Here is a 15,000-nt window from a genome sequence, read left to right as displayed (position 1 = left end):
AATATTCACATATAGATTCAACATTTCCTTACATGGATAATTTCTAAGCATGGTGTATAACCCTCTTTATATCATGCTTGATTTGATTTACTCGTATTTTATTGAGAATATTGGTATCTATATTCATAAGGGATTATTAATTTTTTATTGAGAGGTCATTGGTTTTGCTGTCATGGTAATATTGACCCATTGTTGTAAATTGGGAAGCGTATTCTCTTCTGTTTTTTGAAAGAGTTTGTGAAGAGTTAGTACTCATTTTTGGTAGTATTCTTCTGTAAAAACATCTGGTCTTTGGCTTTTGTGTGTGTGTGTGTGTGTGATATGAGGTTTTTTGATTACCAGTTTCTTTTGAAGCCAGCTTTGCAGTTTGTATCTTTCTAGAAATGTGTCCATTTCATGTAGGGTTCTTGATTCCTTGGCATAAAATTGATCTTAGTATTTACTTTATAATCCTTTTTATTTATGTAAAGTTGATAGTAATGTCTCCTCTTTCATTCCTGATATTTGCATCTTATTTTTTTGGACATTCTATCTAAAGGTTTGTTAATTGACATCTTTTCAAGGAGCCTACTTTTGTTTTCATTGTTTTTCTCTGTCATTTTCCATTCTCTTGTTTTTTTTAAGGTGATTTTTTTACAAATTGGCAGTTCCTAAAGTGTGATTGTGTGACCTTGAACTACTCCAAGCCCTTGGTGCGACCATGTGTTCATAGTAACATCAGGACATCATTCCTTTCCCACCCTGACCTTCTCCATTTGTGAATTGGAGTTTTACTGAGGTCCCATGAAATTGCAACACTAAAGCCTGGCACTAAAGAGTTTACAAAAATGAAAAGCAGTACCACTTTTTTGGTGTCTTTTGTTTTGTTTTGGAAAATGTAGTAGTTCTTTTTTACTTTAAGAAGTTAATAAATGGTAACATGTCTTGCTATTTTAAAATTAATTACTAAATTTTTTTTCAATTCTCATTTTAAATTTGTCAGTCTTTCATTATTGTAACCCACATAAGAAAAGGTCTGGAGTCTTTGTTGATATGTATATAAAAAGGCCTTTCAGTGGACTTTTAAAGGCCGCTGTTACATAGCTTATCAAATCTTCAAAACAACCCTGTAGGTTAGATATTCTTATTTGCAGCTGAACAAAAAAGAAGAGCTAAATAATTCATTTAAAATGAAATTTTTAGTATTCCAAAACTGATGTTTTTTATAGTAAATACCCACCATTCAGATTTTGTTCTTTTTCAATACTTTTTCATGCTCTTACTTCTTAGGATTTAAAACAAGCTAATGAGTTAGTCTTTTAAGAGTAGTGTTTTCTTTGTATTATGTGGTGGCATGTTAGCTCTCTGGTCTTCCTCAGACTGTGGTGATTCTTTGGCATTCCTTCAACAGAAAGATGTGTCATGGCAATGCTAAGAAAGAGAATCAGGGATGAGAAGACCAACGTCAGGAAGTCGGCACTCCAGGTGGGAGCTCTTGTACACACTCTTAAATGTACTTTATTTTTAAGCACTGAAAACTTGGAAATATTTTCTAAATCCTAACTCCATAGTTGCTTGAACCTCACTTGGACTTAATTTGCTTTTCATAGTTGACTAGTCCTTTTATACATACATTGTACAAGTGACCTGAAAGCATTTTCTTTTTTTTAAGTTTCCTATTAGGATGCTGGCTTTTTAAGAATCACAAACTTATAAATGTAATCTATTTTGTTTAGATTCTTAATCTGGGGACTAACAATGAATTTCAGTAGCTTTGTAGAATTGGTTTTAAATATTTGTTTACACGAAATGTTAAACTTTCTCTGGAGAAAGGCCTTAGCTTTCATCTGATTCCAAAATATGGGGTATTATAGGGAGGAGTACGGATGCCTGACACATGGTAAGTTGAGAACCACAGACTTGAAGTATTCCTTAGCTGGCTTTGGATCTTTCTGTATTTATGGCTCTCTAGTCACCACTTCCTGTTGTATGTATGCCTTTAGGTGTTAGTGAGTATCTTGAAACACTGTGACATCTTGGGTATGGAGGAAGACCTGACAATTCTGCAGGACCACTGTCGGGATCCTGCTGTATCTGTCCGGAAGCAGGCTGTGCAATCTCTCACTGAACTTCTTATGGTGAGAGGAAAGGTGTTTTATATCTATTATATGGTATCTTGTGTCAAAAGTAAGTCTGGGACTGGAGCATATATAAGTTAGTCAGCTTTCCATTGCTGTGGCATATACTGGAGAAAAACATTTTAGAGGAGATAAAATTTATTTTGGCTCATGGTTCCACAGATTTTAGTACATGGTCAGCCAGCTTTGTTGCTTTTATGCTCATTGCTTTTTGTTGCTTTTGTGGCAGAAGGTGTAGCAGAGGAAAACTGCTTACCTCATGGCAGTCAGGGAAAAAGGAAGGGAGAAGGAAAAGAGAGAGGAGCACAGGCTTTCACCTCTGCTGATGGGCTTCCTCCTGCTTTTGTTTCATCTGGGGTGCTACCCATCGTTAGGATGGGTATACCACCTCAGTTCTCTGTGTCACATGCCAAATATCTCTGGAAACACCCTCACAAACACATCCACCAGTGTGTTTTACTAATTTTCTAGGTGTTTGTCAATCCATGCAAGTGGAACCATCATAGTCAAGATGAATCATTACAGCATGCCTCGGCACCAAAAAGGAAAAAACAGTAAATTATGTATAATACATAATTACCTGTTGATAAATGTCAAAGTGACATCTGCTGTAGTACTGTACAGTGTAAGGGAAGAGATGTCCTTCAATTACATGTGATAGACTACACTTTCTAGTAAATGTAATTCAGAACTAATACTAAACAGTGCTAATGTCTTTTCTTAATTTCATCTGAAATCTTAGAAAAAGAAATTTAAAAATTAGTTTGGTTAAGCTATAGTCCTAGATTAATTGCTGTCAATTAAGATTTATACTCATGTATGGAGGTTAGTACCAAAAGGGACAATTCACTAATACTATATATAATTTATTTCTGCCAACTTATTAGCTATTTGATTTTTGGGGGGCGGTGGTTACCAGGGATTGAACTCGGGTCCTTGCATTTGCAAGGCAGGTGGCAGAACCACTGAGCTAAATCCCTGGACCCCAACTAATTAGCTGTTAAAGAATTTGAAAAGCATATTTATTTCCTATTTCATGAGAGATGGCAGTAAGCGATGTGTATTTTGACTTTCAACATCCTAATTATTCTTTGAGATAAACATTATTTGTTCTTGGTTTTTGAATGACCAAAAATGTACTGCATTACATTTTTATAATGATGAAATAATGTTTTTAACGTATAAGTTTAAGATTTCAACGTGCACAGATTTGTGATAACCTAGAGATTAACTTTGTTTTTGTGTTTTATGGATATTGATTTTTTTTCATGTTATATTGTGTTTGCATTCATAGATCATAGGTTTTTTTTTTTTTTTCCTTTCTGTTTTTTTAGGGGATTGATAGTGGTGTGTTAGGGATCATACCCAAGGCTTCAGGCAGGCAAAGTCCGCTAGCCATATAGGTGTGATAATTTTAACATATCTCTCAAAATGTTCCTAACTACTTCACTGACTGTTATTTGGACTTTTTTGTATTTAGATTGTGTTCAGACCTTTTGACATCATAATATCCCAATCTGCAGGCCCAGCCCAGATGTGTGCCAATTCAGAAGGCCTGGCTGATGGGTGTCATCCCTGTGGTGATGGACTGTGAGAGCACAGTTCAAGAGAAGGCGCTGGAGTACTTGGACCAACTATTGCTGCAAAACATCAAGCATTACAGTAAATTTCACAGAGAGGATGACAGCCAGGTGCTTGCTTGGGCTCTCCTTGCCCTCCTCACTACAGAAGGCCAGGGACTGAGGTATGTGAACCATGTGACTTTTTTTCCTATAAAGGCCACTAGCTTCTTTATAGTAAACTTTTCTACTGATCTTAGAAAATCACCTTTCCAAATTACATAGTGTATGTGAAGACACAGTCTTGGTCTCTTCTTCTTTTGACCTACTTCATATCTCTTAGCATTTTTGTGATGATTGTTTTTGTGGCAGCTTTAATCACTTCCTTTGTTTTCCTCCAACTCCTTTCCAGTTTTAGGCTGGTATCTTGATACATAGTATAAAACACTGGTGGATAAGACGAATCAGCATCCCCTTTTCCCAGTGCTGGTTATTGTGAAAGATAACTTTCTTGTCTGTGCAAATTAAAACTTCTTGTCACATTTTATTGGATTGGTGGATTTGATAACATTTATTTAATGCATACTGTGTACAGTGAATGAACTATCTTGGCTGCCTTTTTCTTTTTCTTACATTTCTTTTGTCATACAAGAGACATTTCTCTATTTTTGGCGGGGGTATCAGGGATCCAACTCAGGTCCTTGTGCTTGCGAGGCAGGCGCCAGAACCACTGAGCTAAATCCCCAGCCCTCTCTACTTTTTACATATAGTTCCGAAAGAATTATACAACAGAAAGAATAATAGATTTAGTGTTATAAAATACCACTCGATGGCATTGGCAAATAACTTTACCCTGGGCCACATTTTCCTCATTTGCAAGAGCAGCCAGATAGATTATGTGATTTCTCAAGATCCCTTTGGTATTAAAACGCTGGCTGAAAATGTATTTACTCAGTAAATATGTTCTCTATATCAACTGTATGTTTGCTGAGGTTCTAAGAAGGGAAGGATTTCACCAGCAACAGAATTGACTATTTTGTAGGGATACCACATTATGCACACTCGAAATATTAAAGCTTCATGATAGAGTGACAAAAGGTAGGACCCATTTTTCATAAAAATAGCAGAGGGCCTTAGTAGCTCATAATAACTTTTGGGAAGGTGTTTTTTGTTGTTGTTGTTTGTTTTTTAAACTTCTATATTAAAGTGTACTATGCTCAGAAAAGTGAGAAAACCATAAAATTAATAAATACTACCAAAAAACATATCCATGTAATCACTACCTGTGTTAACAACAATATAGAACATAGCTGGGCCCAGGAAGTATTTTCATACCATCCTGTCAGTCTCCTTCCCTTCCCTCACCTATAGGTACTCTTATCATTTTGGCATTCCCATGCTGCTTTCCTGTGTTCTTCAACTATTCATTTTAATTCTTGAACTTTATATAAATGAAATTTTGTGGTATCTACGCTTTTGTGAGTCATGACTAATTTTACCAAGCATAATGTGAGATGTGTTCAGGTTATGTTATATACAGCTGTAGTAGCCCATTCATTGCTGTACATGCACACACATAGGCGTGACCTGACTGAACCACTGTCCATTCAAACGTCAGTAGATAAACTAGATTGCTTCCAGTTTTTGACCGTTATTTATGTGTGTGTACATATTCATGCATATAACTTGTAGCATATCTCTTGGGTGTATACCTATTGCTGAGTATGTTTTTATTCACCTGAATAAATACTGCTAGATGTTATCTCAAGTGTCACAGCAGTTTGCCTTCTTACTAGCAGTATGTGAGAGTTCCAGCTGCTCCATATCTTGGCCAGTATTTTGTATTGTCTTTTGTTAGCCATTTTGGCAAAGGCATAGTGCTGTTTCATTGTGGCTTTAATTTATATTCCATGTTGACTAGCAAAATCGAGCCATTTTTCATACATGGATTAGCATTTAGATATTCACATTTGTGAATTATCTCTTCATCTCTCTTGTCCTGGATTTTACTTTATCTTCTTGTTTTTTGTTTTTGGTGGTGGGAATCAAGGCCTTACACATTACTAAGCATAAGCTCTATCAAACCCAACCCCTAAATGGTGTGGGGGTTTTGTTTCTGTTTTTATTTTATTTTTGTTGTTTTGCTGTTTGGGGGATGAAATCTTAATGGTGTTTTTTGATAAGGTTAGTTTGTCAGTGGTTTTCTTTATGGTTAATGTATTTTAAGAAAAAAAATTTTAACCTCAGGATCATGTAAATATTCTACATAATCTCCTAGAAATTTGCTTTTTTTTTTTCCTTTTCACTATTCTCTGCCTTTGACTTTTGGGCACTATACTAGTTAGGGATCAAATTTGATGTTTTTCTAAATAAATAACGCAATCAATCTAACAATGCTAATTTAAAAGATAATCTTTTATTCACTGCTTTGCAGCGTTATCCTTTTTTTTTTTTTTTTTTTTTTTTTTTTTTTTTTCTTTTTTTTTTTTTTTTAGTATTTTTTTTTTTTTTTTTTTTTTTTTTTGCTCCTTTGCATTATGACAGTGTTCATAATTCTAGTGCAGAATTCTCTATTCTTTTACTCTTTTTACCTTTTTGTTCCTCTGTATCGTATCACAGATTTAATTATTGTGGCTTTTTAGGTTTGCCCAGCCATTAGAATAAGTCTTGTGCTCTTCTACCCCTGCATAATTTTTCAGCGTTATTTATTCTTGCCTACTTTTCTTTTCTTTCTTTCCTCCTTTTTTTTTTTCTTTAAAGGGTAAGAAATATTTATTGAGAGAAAGATAGCTTCTGTCTAAAAGAGACAGAAGAGGGACTGGAAAGTGGATTGCCCGCCCACCCCACTTCTCAAAGGTGTTTTATACAGCATTGTCATGTGGTGAGGCTGGTACAAAATGGGACTAAAGTATAAGACCCAGTGGAAAAGGTGGGCATGAGGTGGGGCAAAACAGTGACCAACCGATCAAGAGTACAGTCACCCAGGTAATATTTATTAAATGGGTGTCAAATGGGGGAGCAAGTCTGTAGCAAGCATACAAGGATTTTCAGTAAGCGTGGGGATCCAAGGATATTTCCTGGAAAGGTTGGGTTAATACCTTGGCCCCCCCGCCGTCCTCTTTTTCCTATTCTCCCTCTCCTTCCTATCTCTGCCCCTTCCTCTCTCCTTCTCTCCCTCCTTCTTCTGTACTACTGAGAATTGTAACCAGGGCTTCATACATACAAGGCAAGCCACTGAGCTATATCCCGAGCCCTTTGACTTTCTCTGTTTATATGTAAATCACTGTTAAATCCGTTTACTGAGGTATTCTTATGGTAGTTGTTATTTCTAGAGTTAGACATAGATATTACAAAACTGGATACAAGGGGGAAACTTAGTCTTCAGAAAGTTTAGTAGGAAAGACAAAGTTCAAGATTTTGCAAAAGGAAAGAGAAGGCACAGATGGACAGTATTATCCGTGCAATGGATGGTACAGCTGTAGGCATTTACAGATTTGTAAAATGTGCAGAATGTAGTAGTTCTTTTATTAAAAGGGGTACAGTTCTCTAATTTTTTTTAAATATAAAGCTTTAATTGATATAATCCCTTGTATTGGTAAGTAACAGCTATTTATTTCTCACAGTTCTGGAGGTTGGAAGTCTGAGATTGAGGCCCCGGCAACCTCAGTTTCTCTTCACACCTTTGTCTGACCTAGAGATGGCTGCCATCTTGTTCTGCCCTTCTGTGGCCTGCCATCTGTGTACCCACATTTCTTCTGATCCATTCACCTGTCAAATTGTATTGGGGCCCACCCAAACATTTAATTTTAATTTCGTCATTTTTTATAGGCCTTGTCTGCAAATGCAGTCACATTCTAAGGTTATCTGGCTTAGGAATATAATTTAGCCACAACATGATTTTTTGTTGTTGTTTATTCTTTTTTGTTTGTTTGTTTTTGAGATGGTAGTTCAAGCTGGCCTTGAACTCGCCCAGGCTGCCTTTGATCTTGCAGCAATTTTCTCAGCCTCCTGAGGAGCTTCTAAAGAGAAAAGGTTAAATTTTCTTTTCACAGAAAAGAAGCCTAAGCAAACACATTACCTGGCATATTGTAGTGCCTCAGTTGACTGCTTGCTTGAATGACGATTATCAACACCTGCTGTGATTTAATATTTGTCCCCTCCAAAGCTTGTGTTGAAATTTAATGGCCATTGTAACAGTACCAGGAAGTAGGCCGGTTAGACCATGAGGGCTCCACCTTCATGAAAGGATTAGTGTCATGATGTAAGGGCTTTCATGAGTGGGCTCTTTCTTGCCCCTTCTGCCAGTGAATATGCAGCACGTAGGGCATAGGGCAGTACCTTGGAAGCATAGAGCAGCCTCATGCAGACACTTGTTATGCTGGTGCCTTATCGTTAGACTTCGCAGCTTCTGGAACTGTGAGTAGTCCATTCCTATTATGTATAAATTATCTAGTCTCAGGTATTGTTATAGAAGGGCACCCCCCCAAAAAAAAAGACTAAGACAACACTAAAAATTAAAACAAAAAACGAGTTGGAAAAAACAAAAAGTGATAAAGAGTAATGTTCTGTATTTATGAGGTATATCAAAATATATGGCAAATGTTTACGTTTTTAAATATTTATTGTAGTAAAGGACACATTGCCATTAATTCTTCTTGGGATACCCCCTCCCTTGCTTCATTTACACTCACCCCATTGTTCTTGCCACTTTTTGAAGCAGTTCTGCAAGTCCTCTTTCCTGAGTGTCTTCACTGGGTATAATCAGAGTAGTGCTGCTACCAAGTGTCATCCAGTGGAGAGCAGGTTCATGAAGACATTATAGTGTCCCCACTACCTTATTCACTGGATCTGGCACAATGTGATTTCTGGCTCTTCCCCAAAGTCCAAATAACCATGAAGGTAAATATTTTGAATCATTTCAGGATGTCAAGGCAGCTATGACAGTACAGTGAAAAAGGACTTTTAGAACTGCTTCAGAAAGTGGGAAGAATGAAGAGCTAAGTATATTTGAAGCAAGGGGGAGTATTTTAATGGGAATTAATGTCATGTGTCTTATTTTTTATTTTTTTAATTTATTTTTTATTTTTTATTTTTTTTTCAGCTTTAATTGAGTTTATTGGTACATTTTAGGGATACAGTACAGTTACATTCATTGTTGGGATCTTGTACCTCTACATGACAAGTCTTGATTCTCATTTTTTCCCCTTACCTCTGCCCTCCCTTCACCCCCTCCTCCCCTCCCCATCTACAAACACTTAATTTTCATCTTTTCATTTTCTCACATTTTTTTCTTTTCCCTTTTTACTCTTCCCCTACCCATCCCACCTTCCCTACACCTTTAGCTCCTTTCTTTCCATTTCTAAATGTCAGTAATCTTATTAGAATCTTATGCATTGTTGCAGATTATTCACACCAGGGAAACTATTCAGTATCATGTGTCTTATTAAAATACATTTTTTTTTCCAGTTCTGGGAATCAGACTCAGAATCTTGCACTTGCCAGGCAGGTGTAGTGCTGCTGAGCTATATCCCCAATTGTAATAATTTTTTTTAACTGGAACATGCACTGTATTTTTTATCACATTGTACTATCCTTTTATAAATTAGTAAGGAAAAGATGAACTCCTCAATAGAAAAATAGATTACACAAAAAAAGTTTGTAAAAACTGAAACAAATAAACAATAAATAAAAATAGATACTGAATCTAATGCTAAATTTCTCTAACAGCCAAAGAAGTTCAAATTAAAACAATAAATTTCAGTTTGACAAAATGGGAAACTTTACATTTTACACTCTAACCAAGTATTGAGAATTTGAGGAAATGGAATTTTTACTTTGTGAGAGTGTAAATTTTCAGAGTCTAGCAGTATACATCTCAAGATAAAACATATATCCTTTTCCATTCCTGAAAATGTGTTACTTTCTCCCTGCCCCCAGCTCCCTGGCTCTCCTGTCCAACTTCCCTCTACCCAGTGACCTTTCTCTGCCATGATACCTTCAGGAAGCTTCATAAAATGTTCACTGTCATATCTATTCCTCATCTTTGCTTCACATTTCCCCTTGTGAGTTCTGTGCCCACCAACTGCAGCCTGCTCCCCACACCCTCGCACCCTCTTGCAACCACATGTCTTGAGCATGGCCTTCTCTTTCCATAAAATGCTCTTTTACCCTTCCCAGACTTGAGTGCTCTTACTCGACCTTTTAGATTTCCTGTACTTCCCTCCCTTGCTGCCTTCCCTCCTGGCCTGACTTACTGCATTTCATCAATCTAACACATTTTAACATCTGGAATTAAGGTGCATCTTACATTTTAGAAGTGTCGTAGCATCCTCCATAGGCTCCTCCCTCCCCATTTTCAGTAAGAGTAAACACCTGTGGGTGAATGAAAGATGGGTGTTATTTAATTTAATGAAAGCTTTTGGAAAAGAATAGTATGTTTATAAACTAGGGTTAGGGAATGTCAAAGATAAAAGGACTCAAAGGTGAGTTCAGAAACCACAGGAGAGTTAATAGTATGAAGACTAGAGCTTGCCAGTTTTCCTTTCCTCATTAAAGTAGCCATTAAGATCACTTGCCCAAAGTGAGGAAGGAGAAGGTAAACTTGGGGACCTGGAGTATAAAGACTTGGAAGAACTAGTGTAGGGCATAGGCTAGGGTAGTAGGGCTGGTATAAAGGGCTTATGAAATCTGACTCTTTAATCATAATACTAAGATATGTTAGCCACATTTCACTCTCATTCTTTCATGATAGTACACTGGAATTTTCCAAAAGCTATATGATGACACTAGAAGACACTGAGTACAGGAGCAGATATGAAAACACTCCATCTCCTGGTTCTTCTAGTCCTTAGACATCTACAAAGGTACACAACAGTATACAACACTCTTACAAAGTTTGTTGTAGAAAAGACTTAATTTTTGGTAAAACTATTATTTATTTGAAATCTAATTTCTTTTCAATGAATTAAATAAGTATTTTTAAATCAATTGCAAACGTTGGTAGATATAATCTATAAAGTCAAAAGTTCATTGGGATGGTCAGAAATTTTTGAAAATTTAATGGGGTTCTGGGTTAGGGATATGCTTTCTTGGTAGAATGCTTGCGTAGCATGCTCAAGGCCCAGCACTACCAAAAGAAAAAGAAAAAAGAATTTAAAGGAGATCTGATATGAAAAAGATGTGAGAACCACTGAATAAGAAGTCAGTTTTAAAAAGCAAAAATGCTATTGAGAGCAGTGATATTAGTAGAATAAAGAGTTCAGTAAACATTTGAAAACAAAATGTTAAGCTTTATTAAAAAAACAATATTACTAGAATATCAAGAAATCTTCCTGGAGAGAGAACTTCACAGAATAGGTGACCTTTGAATTGAATCTTCAGAACGATAAGGAGCAGAATAACTCATGGAAAAAATAGACCCAGATGGATATGGTAACGTGCACTGTGCCAGCGCTGCATTGCAACCTAGGCTGGTGTGACACTGCCTGTGTGGCTGGGCCCCAGGGGAAGGTGGAGAATTATGGTGCAGCACGCCAGCAAGTTCGATTATTAAAAGCACGTTGCCAGGGGAGGCTGCTGATCGAATTAAAGGAGAAATTCCAGATTTTGTATTTAAGGAGTTTTGAGAATGGTCTTGTGTCTGGTAACCAAGAGGACAGAACTGGAGTCTGAGAACATGGGCTACTGTTACAATAATTGAAGTCAAAGACAATGAGGAGCTGAGTTAAGGTGCAAATGGAGAAAGGGAGAATTCTTCAGAGTTGCCTGACAAATGGCAGGTGTAGAATCAGATTGAGCTTGAGATGGAAAGAAATGGAAGAGGAGTTATAAATAATTATAGTTGGAGTACCTCATTTTTGGTTGGAGATTGCAGCATTAGGACACCTGTTCTACTCAGTTTGCTTTCAGTCTAGTGGAAATTTTGTTATAATAAAATAGAAAGTTAGAAGCATGGAGGAAGAAAGAGCAGGTAGCATTTAGCATTTTGGTGACTTATTTCTCTTCTATTTTTTTCTCCCCCTCGTTTCTCTTCTTTAGAATGATATCCTAGTCCAACTTCTCTTGCCATAAGAAAATACTTGAGGCAGGATATCTTAGGAAGAAATGAGGTTTATTCAGCTTATGGTTTTGGAAGCTCTTAGTCCAAGATCAGGTTGCCCAGCTGGTTCAGCCTCTGATGAGGGCCTTCCTCTAGTGTGTGGTGTCATAATGGCAGAGACAGGCATAGGAAAGATCACTGTATGGGGACAAGAAGCCAGAGAGTTCCAGGGTCAGGCTTACTCATGAGAACTAACTTTAACTACAAGGGGCCCGTCTGAAGGGTGGTGCCCATGACCTCATACCTTCCACTAGGCTTCATCTGAAGGTTCTACCTCCCTCAACACTGCCACAGTGGGACCACACTTCCTGCACACAAAACTTGGAGGATATAAACAGATCATATCCAAACCATAGCAAATGGCTTTCCTAAGTGCATGAGCTGAATATTGGAGAATATGTAGGAATCAGCGAGGGAGCCATAATAGTGAGACTATTGAGGCAGAAAATAGCATGCAAAGGCTCAGAGGCCTGAAGACACCAGAGAGTCTAAGAAAAATTACTCTTTCATATGCCATTGAAAGCACAAGTCAGGCAGGTGGAGAATGCATGTAGGAGGGCTGAGATGGAAGTCCAGTTTGGGATATGTGGTCACCTATGAGTGGGGAGCTCTGTAATGAATGAGGTCACCCAGAGCCAGTTTGTAGATAAAGAGGATGAAAAGTGAGCTTTTCAAAACCAGCATTTAAAGTGAACAGAAACTGGGCATGTGGCTCATACAGAAGGCTGTGGGTTCAATCCCTGCACCCCAACATGGGGGGGAGTGCTCAGAAAAAGATTAGAGAGGGGAAATGGAAGAGAAGCAAGAGTTGGATGACTTAGGGTGATGATTTAGGGTAATGACTAGATTCTACACCTCCAGTAGAGGCCAAGTAAAATGGTCTGAGGACTGCCTACTAGCATAGTGGAGATTTGGACAGTGTTTTGTGGAATGCATTCTGGTAAGGTGGAGAATGGTTGTGATCAGCATTGAGCTGACTGAGGGATGGGGCAGAAGGCTTGCTAGTGTCTGTTTGGTGGGTCGAGGAGTGCAAGTTGTGAGAGAAGAGCCAAACTTGAGACTTAAAACTAGAATTTGAGAGAAATTTTTGCCCATTCTATTGTTTTCTTGTAATTTCAATATTTTATCTGGCTCTCTGAAAAAAAATTTTAAAATATGTTTATTGCATTGTCTTATATTTGGATATATATCAGGTACGAATCACGTGAGCTAATTATGGTAAAATTTGACATAGATTTTTAATCAGTAGCTAATTTAATCATAAAACATTTATGTACATGTGCTTACTAGGATAACATATTTATTTTGTTATGTTTCTGCATGCTTTGAGAATATTCTTAAGAAAGTCTGCATGTGCATGGGTGTGTGTGTGTGTGCATGTGTGCACATGGATGTGTTCCTAACAGTGTAAGAAAAATGAATTGTGGAAGTGTCTTTTTCTCTTTTTAATATGTAACATGGCATTGTCTTGTTATTTATACGATTTAATTGCTTTGAAAAGAAAACTAGAAATAGTCTTAAAAACAGTTTAATACATATCAGAACATGTTTTAAATTTTTAGTCTAAAACATCTGAAAATCTGTTCCTGAGTAGTATTAATAGGATATAGCAGGGGCTGGGGACTTAGCTCAGTGTGCTTGAGTTTGATCCCTAGTACCAAAAAAAAAAAAGAAATAGGATATAGCGAATTTTAGCTCATTTACTTTCACCATATTTAAATGCTAAGATGTCATTTCTCCCTAATCTTGTGACTAAAAAAAGGACAATGTTTCTATTTTTTGTCACTATAACCCTGTAACCTTTGGACATATGTTATGCTAACCTATCCCATGTATTTGTTTGAAATTTTGGAGGGGATAAAGATAAGATTCTGAAATGAATTAAGAAGTTTTGTCTTTTCCATTAAAAAGTAAGTATTTGGTAAGGGGAAAATACTTCTTACTAAAGGCACCTAGATGGTGTCAGGCCTTATGAGTATGTGCTTTCTGTATCAGAGAAATCATGGAGCAGCAAAATTGATACCCTTTCAGCAAAGGGCTGATTGGAGCAGTTTTGTGTATTTATAGTTACATTTCTGCTTTCCTGTCTTTTTTTTTTTTTTTTTTTTCCAGCCGCTATTTAAATAAGGCTTTTCATATCTGGTCCAAGAAAGATAAATTCTCATCCACTTTTATAAACAATATAATATCTCACACTGGCACGGAACATTTTGCACCTGCCTGGATGCTGCTCTCCAAGATTGCTGGCTCCTCACCCAAGCTTGACTACACCAAAATCATGCAGTCCTGGGAGAAAATCAGCAGGTTCGCATGATTATAACAGCCCATTGGTGGACACTAAAGGTTGGAAACAAAGCTCATATTTTGAGGAAAAGGACTATTGTATAGCTGTGTACAGCAAGTCTGTTTAAAGTCTGGTATAAAAAACATGAAAAAATAATCACTTTTAAGCATGGTCACTTAACCCTTTGTCCATTAAGTCCCTTAGTGTCCCACAGCATGACCCTGAAATCATTCTGCCTACCCACTTCCCTCCAGAATTGACACTCTAGAAGAAAAGGCACTTTGCTGCAGTACAATGTTTAATTTGATTCTGTCTTGGCATTTCTCCTGCCCTGTCTTTAGTCAGCAGAATCCCAATTCAAACACCTTAGGACATATACTGTCTGTCATTGGGCATATTGCAAAGCATCTTCCAGACAACACTCGGGACAGGGTGACAGGTGAGTGTTTATTGGAGAATGTTTCTGAAAAAGTCATTTGCTTCGGTGTGTGTGTTTATATATAAAATATAAGGTTTTGACTTCCTTCTTAGATATTGTCAAGTGTAAGCTGAATGGATTTCAGTGGTCTCTAGAGTTGATCAGTTCAGCTGTTGATACTTTGCAGAGTCTTTGTAGAGCATCTGCAAAGACACCGATGGAAGAACAGGTATGGCCATACACATTCCCCTGATGTTTCTAACCCATCTGTACTTGTATTTGTACTTGGGCATGTTACCTGGCTTTGAAGTATGAGGGGTGTATGGATGTGTAGTCTCCTATTGGAAGCTGATCAGACCTCCAACCACCTGACCAAGCGTCTGGCACAGGATAACAACGGACAAAACAAGATCTTTACTGGGGCTGGGGATTTAGCTCAGCGGTTTGGTGGCCTGACTTGCAAGCGCAAGGACCCAAGTTCAATCCCCAGTAACAAAAACCAAAAAAAAAAAAAAAAAAAAAAA

At 37.3% G+C, this 15,000-nt stretch overlaps 1 protein-coding gene across 1 annotated transcript in view; it reads left to right on the top strand.

The window, feature by feature from the left end:
• The window catches only part of Ncapd3 (non-SMC condensin II complex subunit D3), a 65,500-nt gene that overhangs the window by 19,411 nt on the left and 31,089 nt on the right, over positions 1-15,000 (top strand). The window contains exons 14-19 of the mRNA XM_010641936.2: positions 1,391-1,464; positions 1,983-2,117; positions 3,641-3,861; positions 13,887-14,078; positions 14,400-14,497; positions 14,590-14,705. Coding sequence (XP_010640238.1) covers positions 1,391-1,464; positions 1,983-2,117; positions 3,641-3,861; positions 13,887-14,078; positions 14,400-14,497; positions 14,590-14,705 — 836 coding nt within the window. The remainder of the gene's footprint in view (positions 1-1,390; positions 1,465-1,982; positions 2,118-3,640; positions 3,862-13,886; positions 14,079-14,399; positions 14,498-14,589; positions 14,706-15,000) is intronic.

The sequence above is a fragment of the Fukomys damarensis genome, unplaced genomic scaffold (assembly GCF_012274545.1).
Source record: "Fukomys damarensis isolate Sample0158 unplaced genomic scaffold, DMR_v1.0_HiC HiC_scaffold_16, whole genome shotgun sequence".
Taxonomy (NCBI): Eukaryota; Metazoa; Chordata; class Mammalia; order Rodentia; family Bathyergidae; genus Fukomys; species Fukomys damarensis.
The sequence above is the reverse complement of the archived record's forward strand: the minus strand, read 5'-3'. Positions and strand labels throughout refer to the sequence as shown.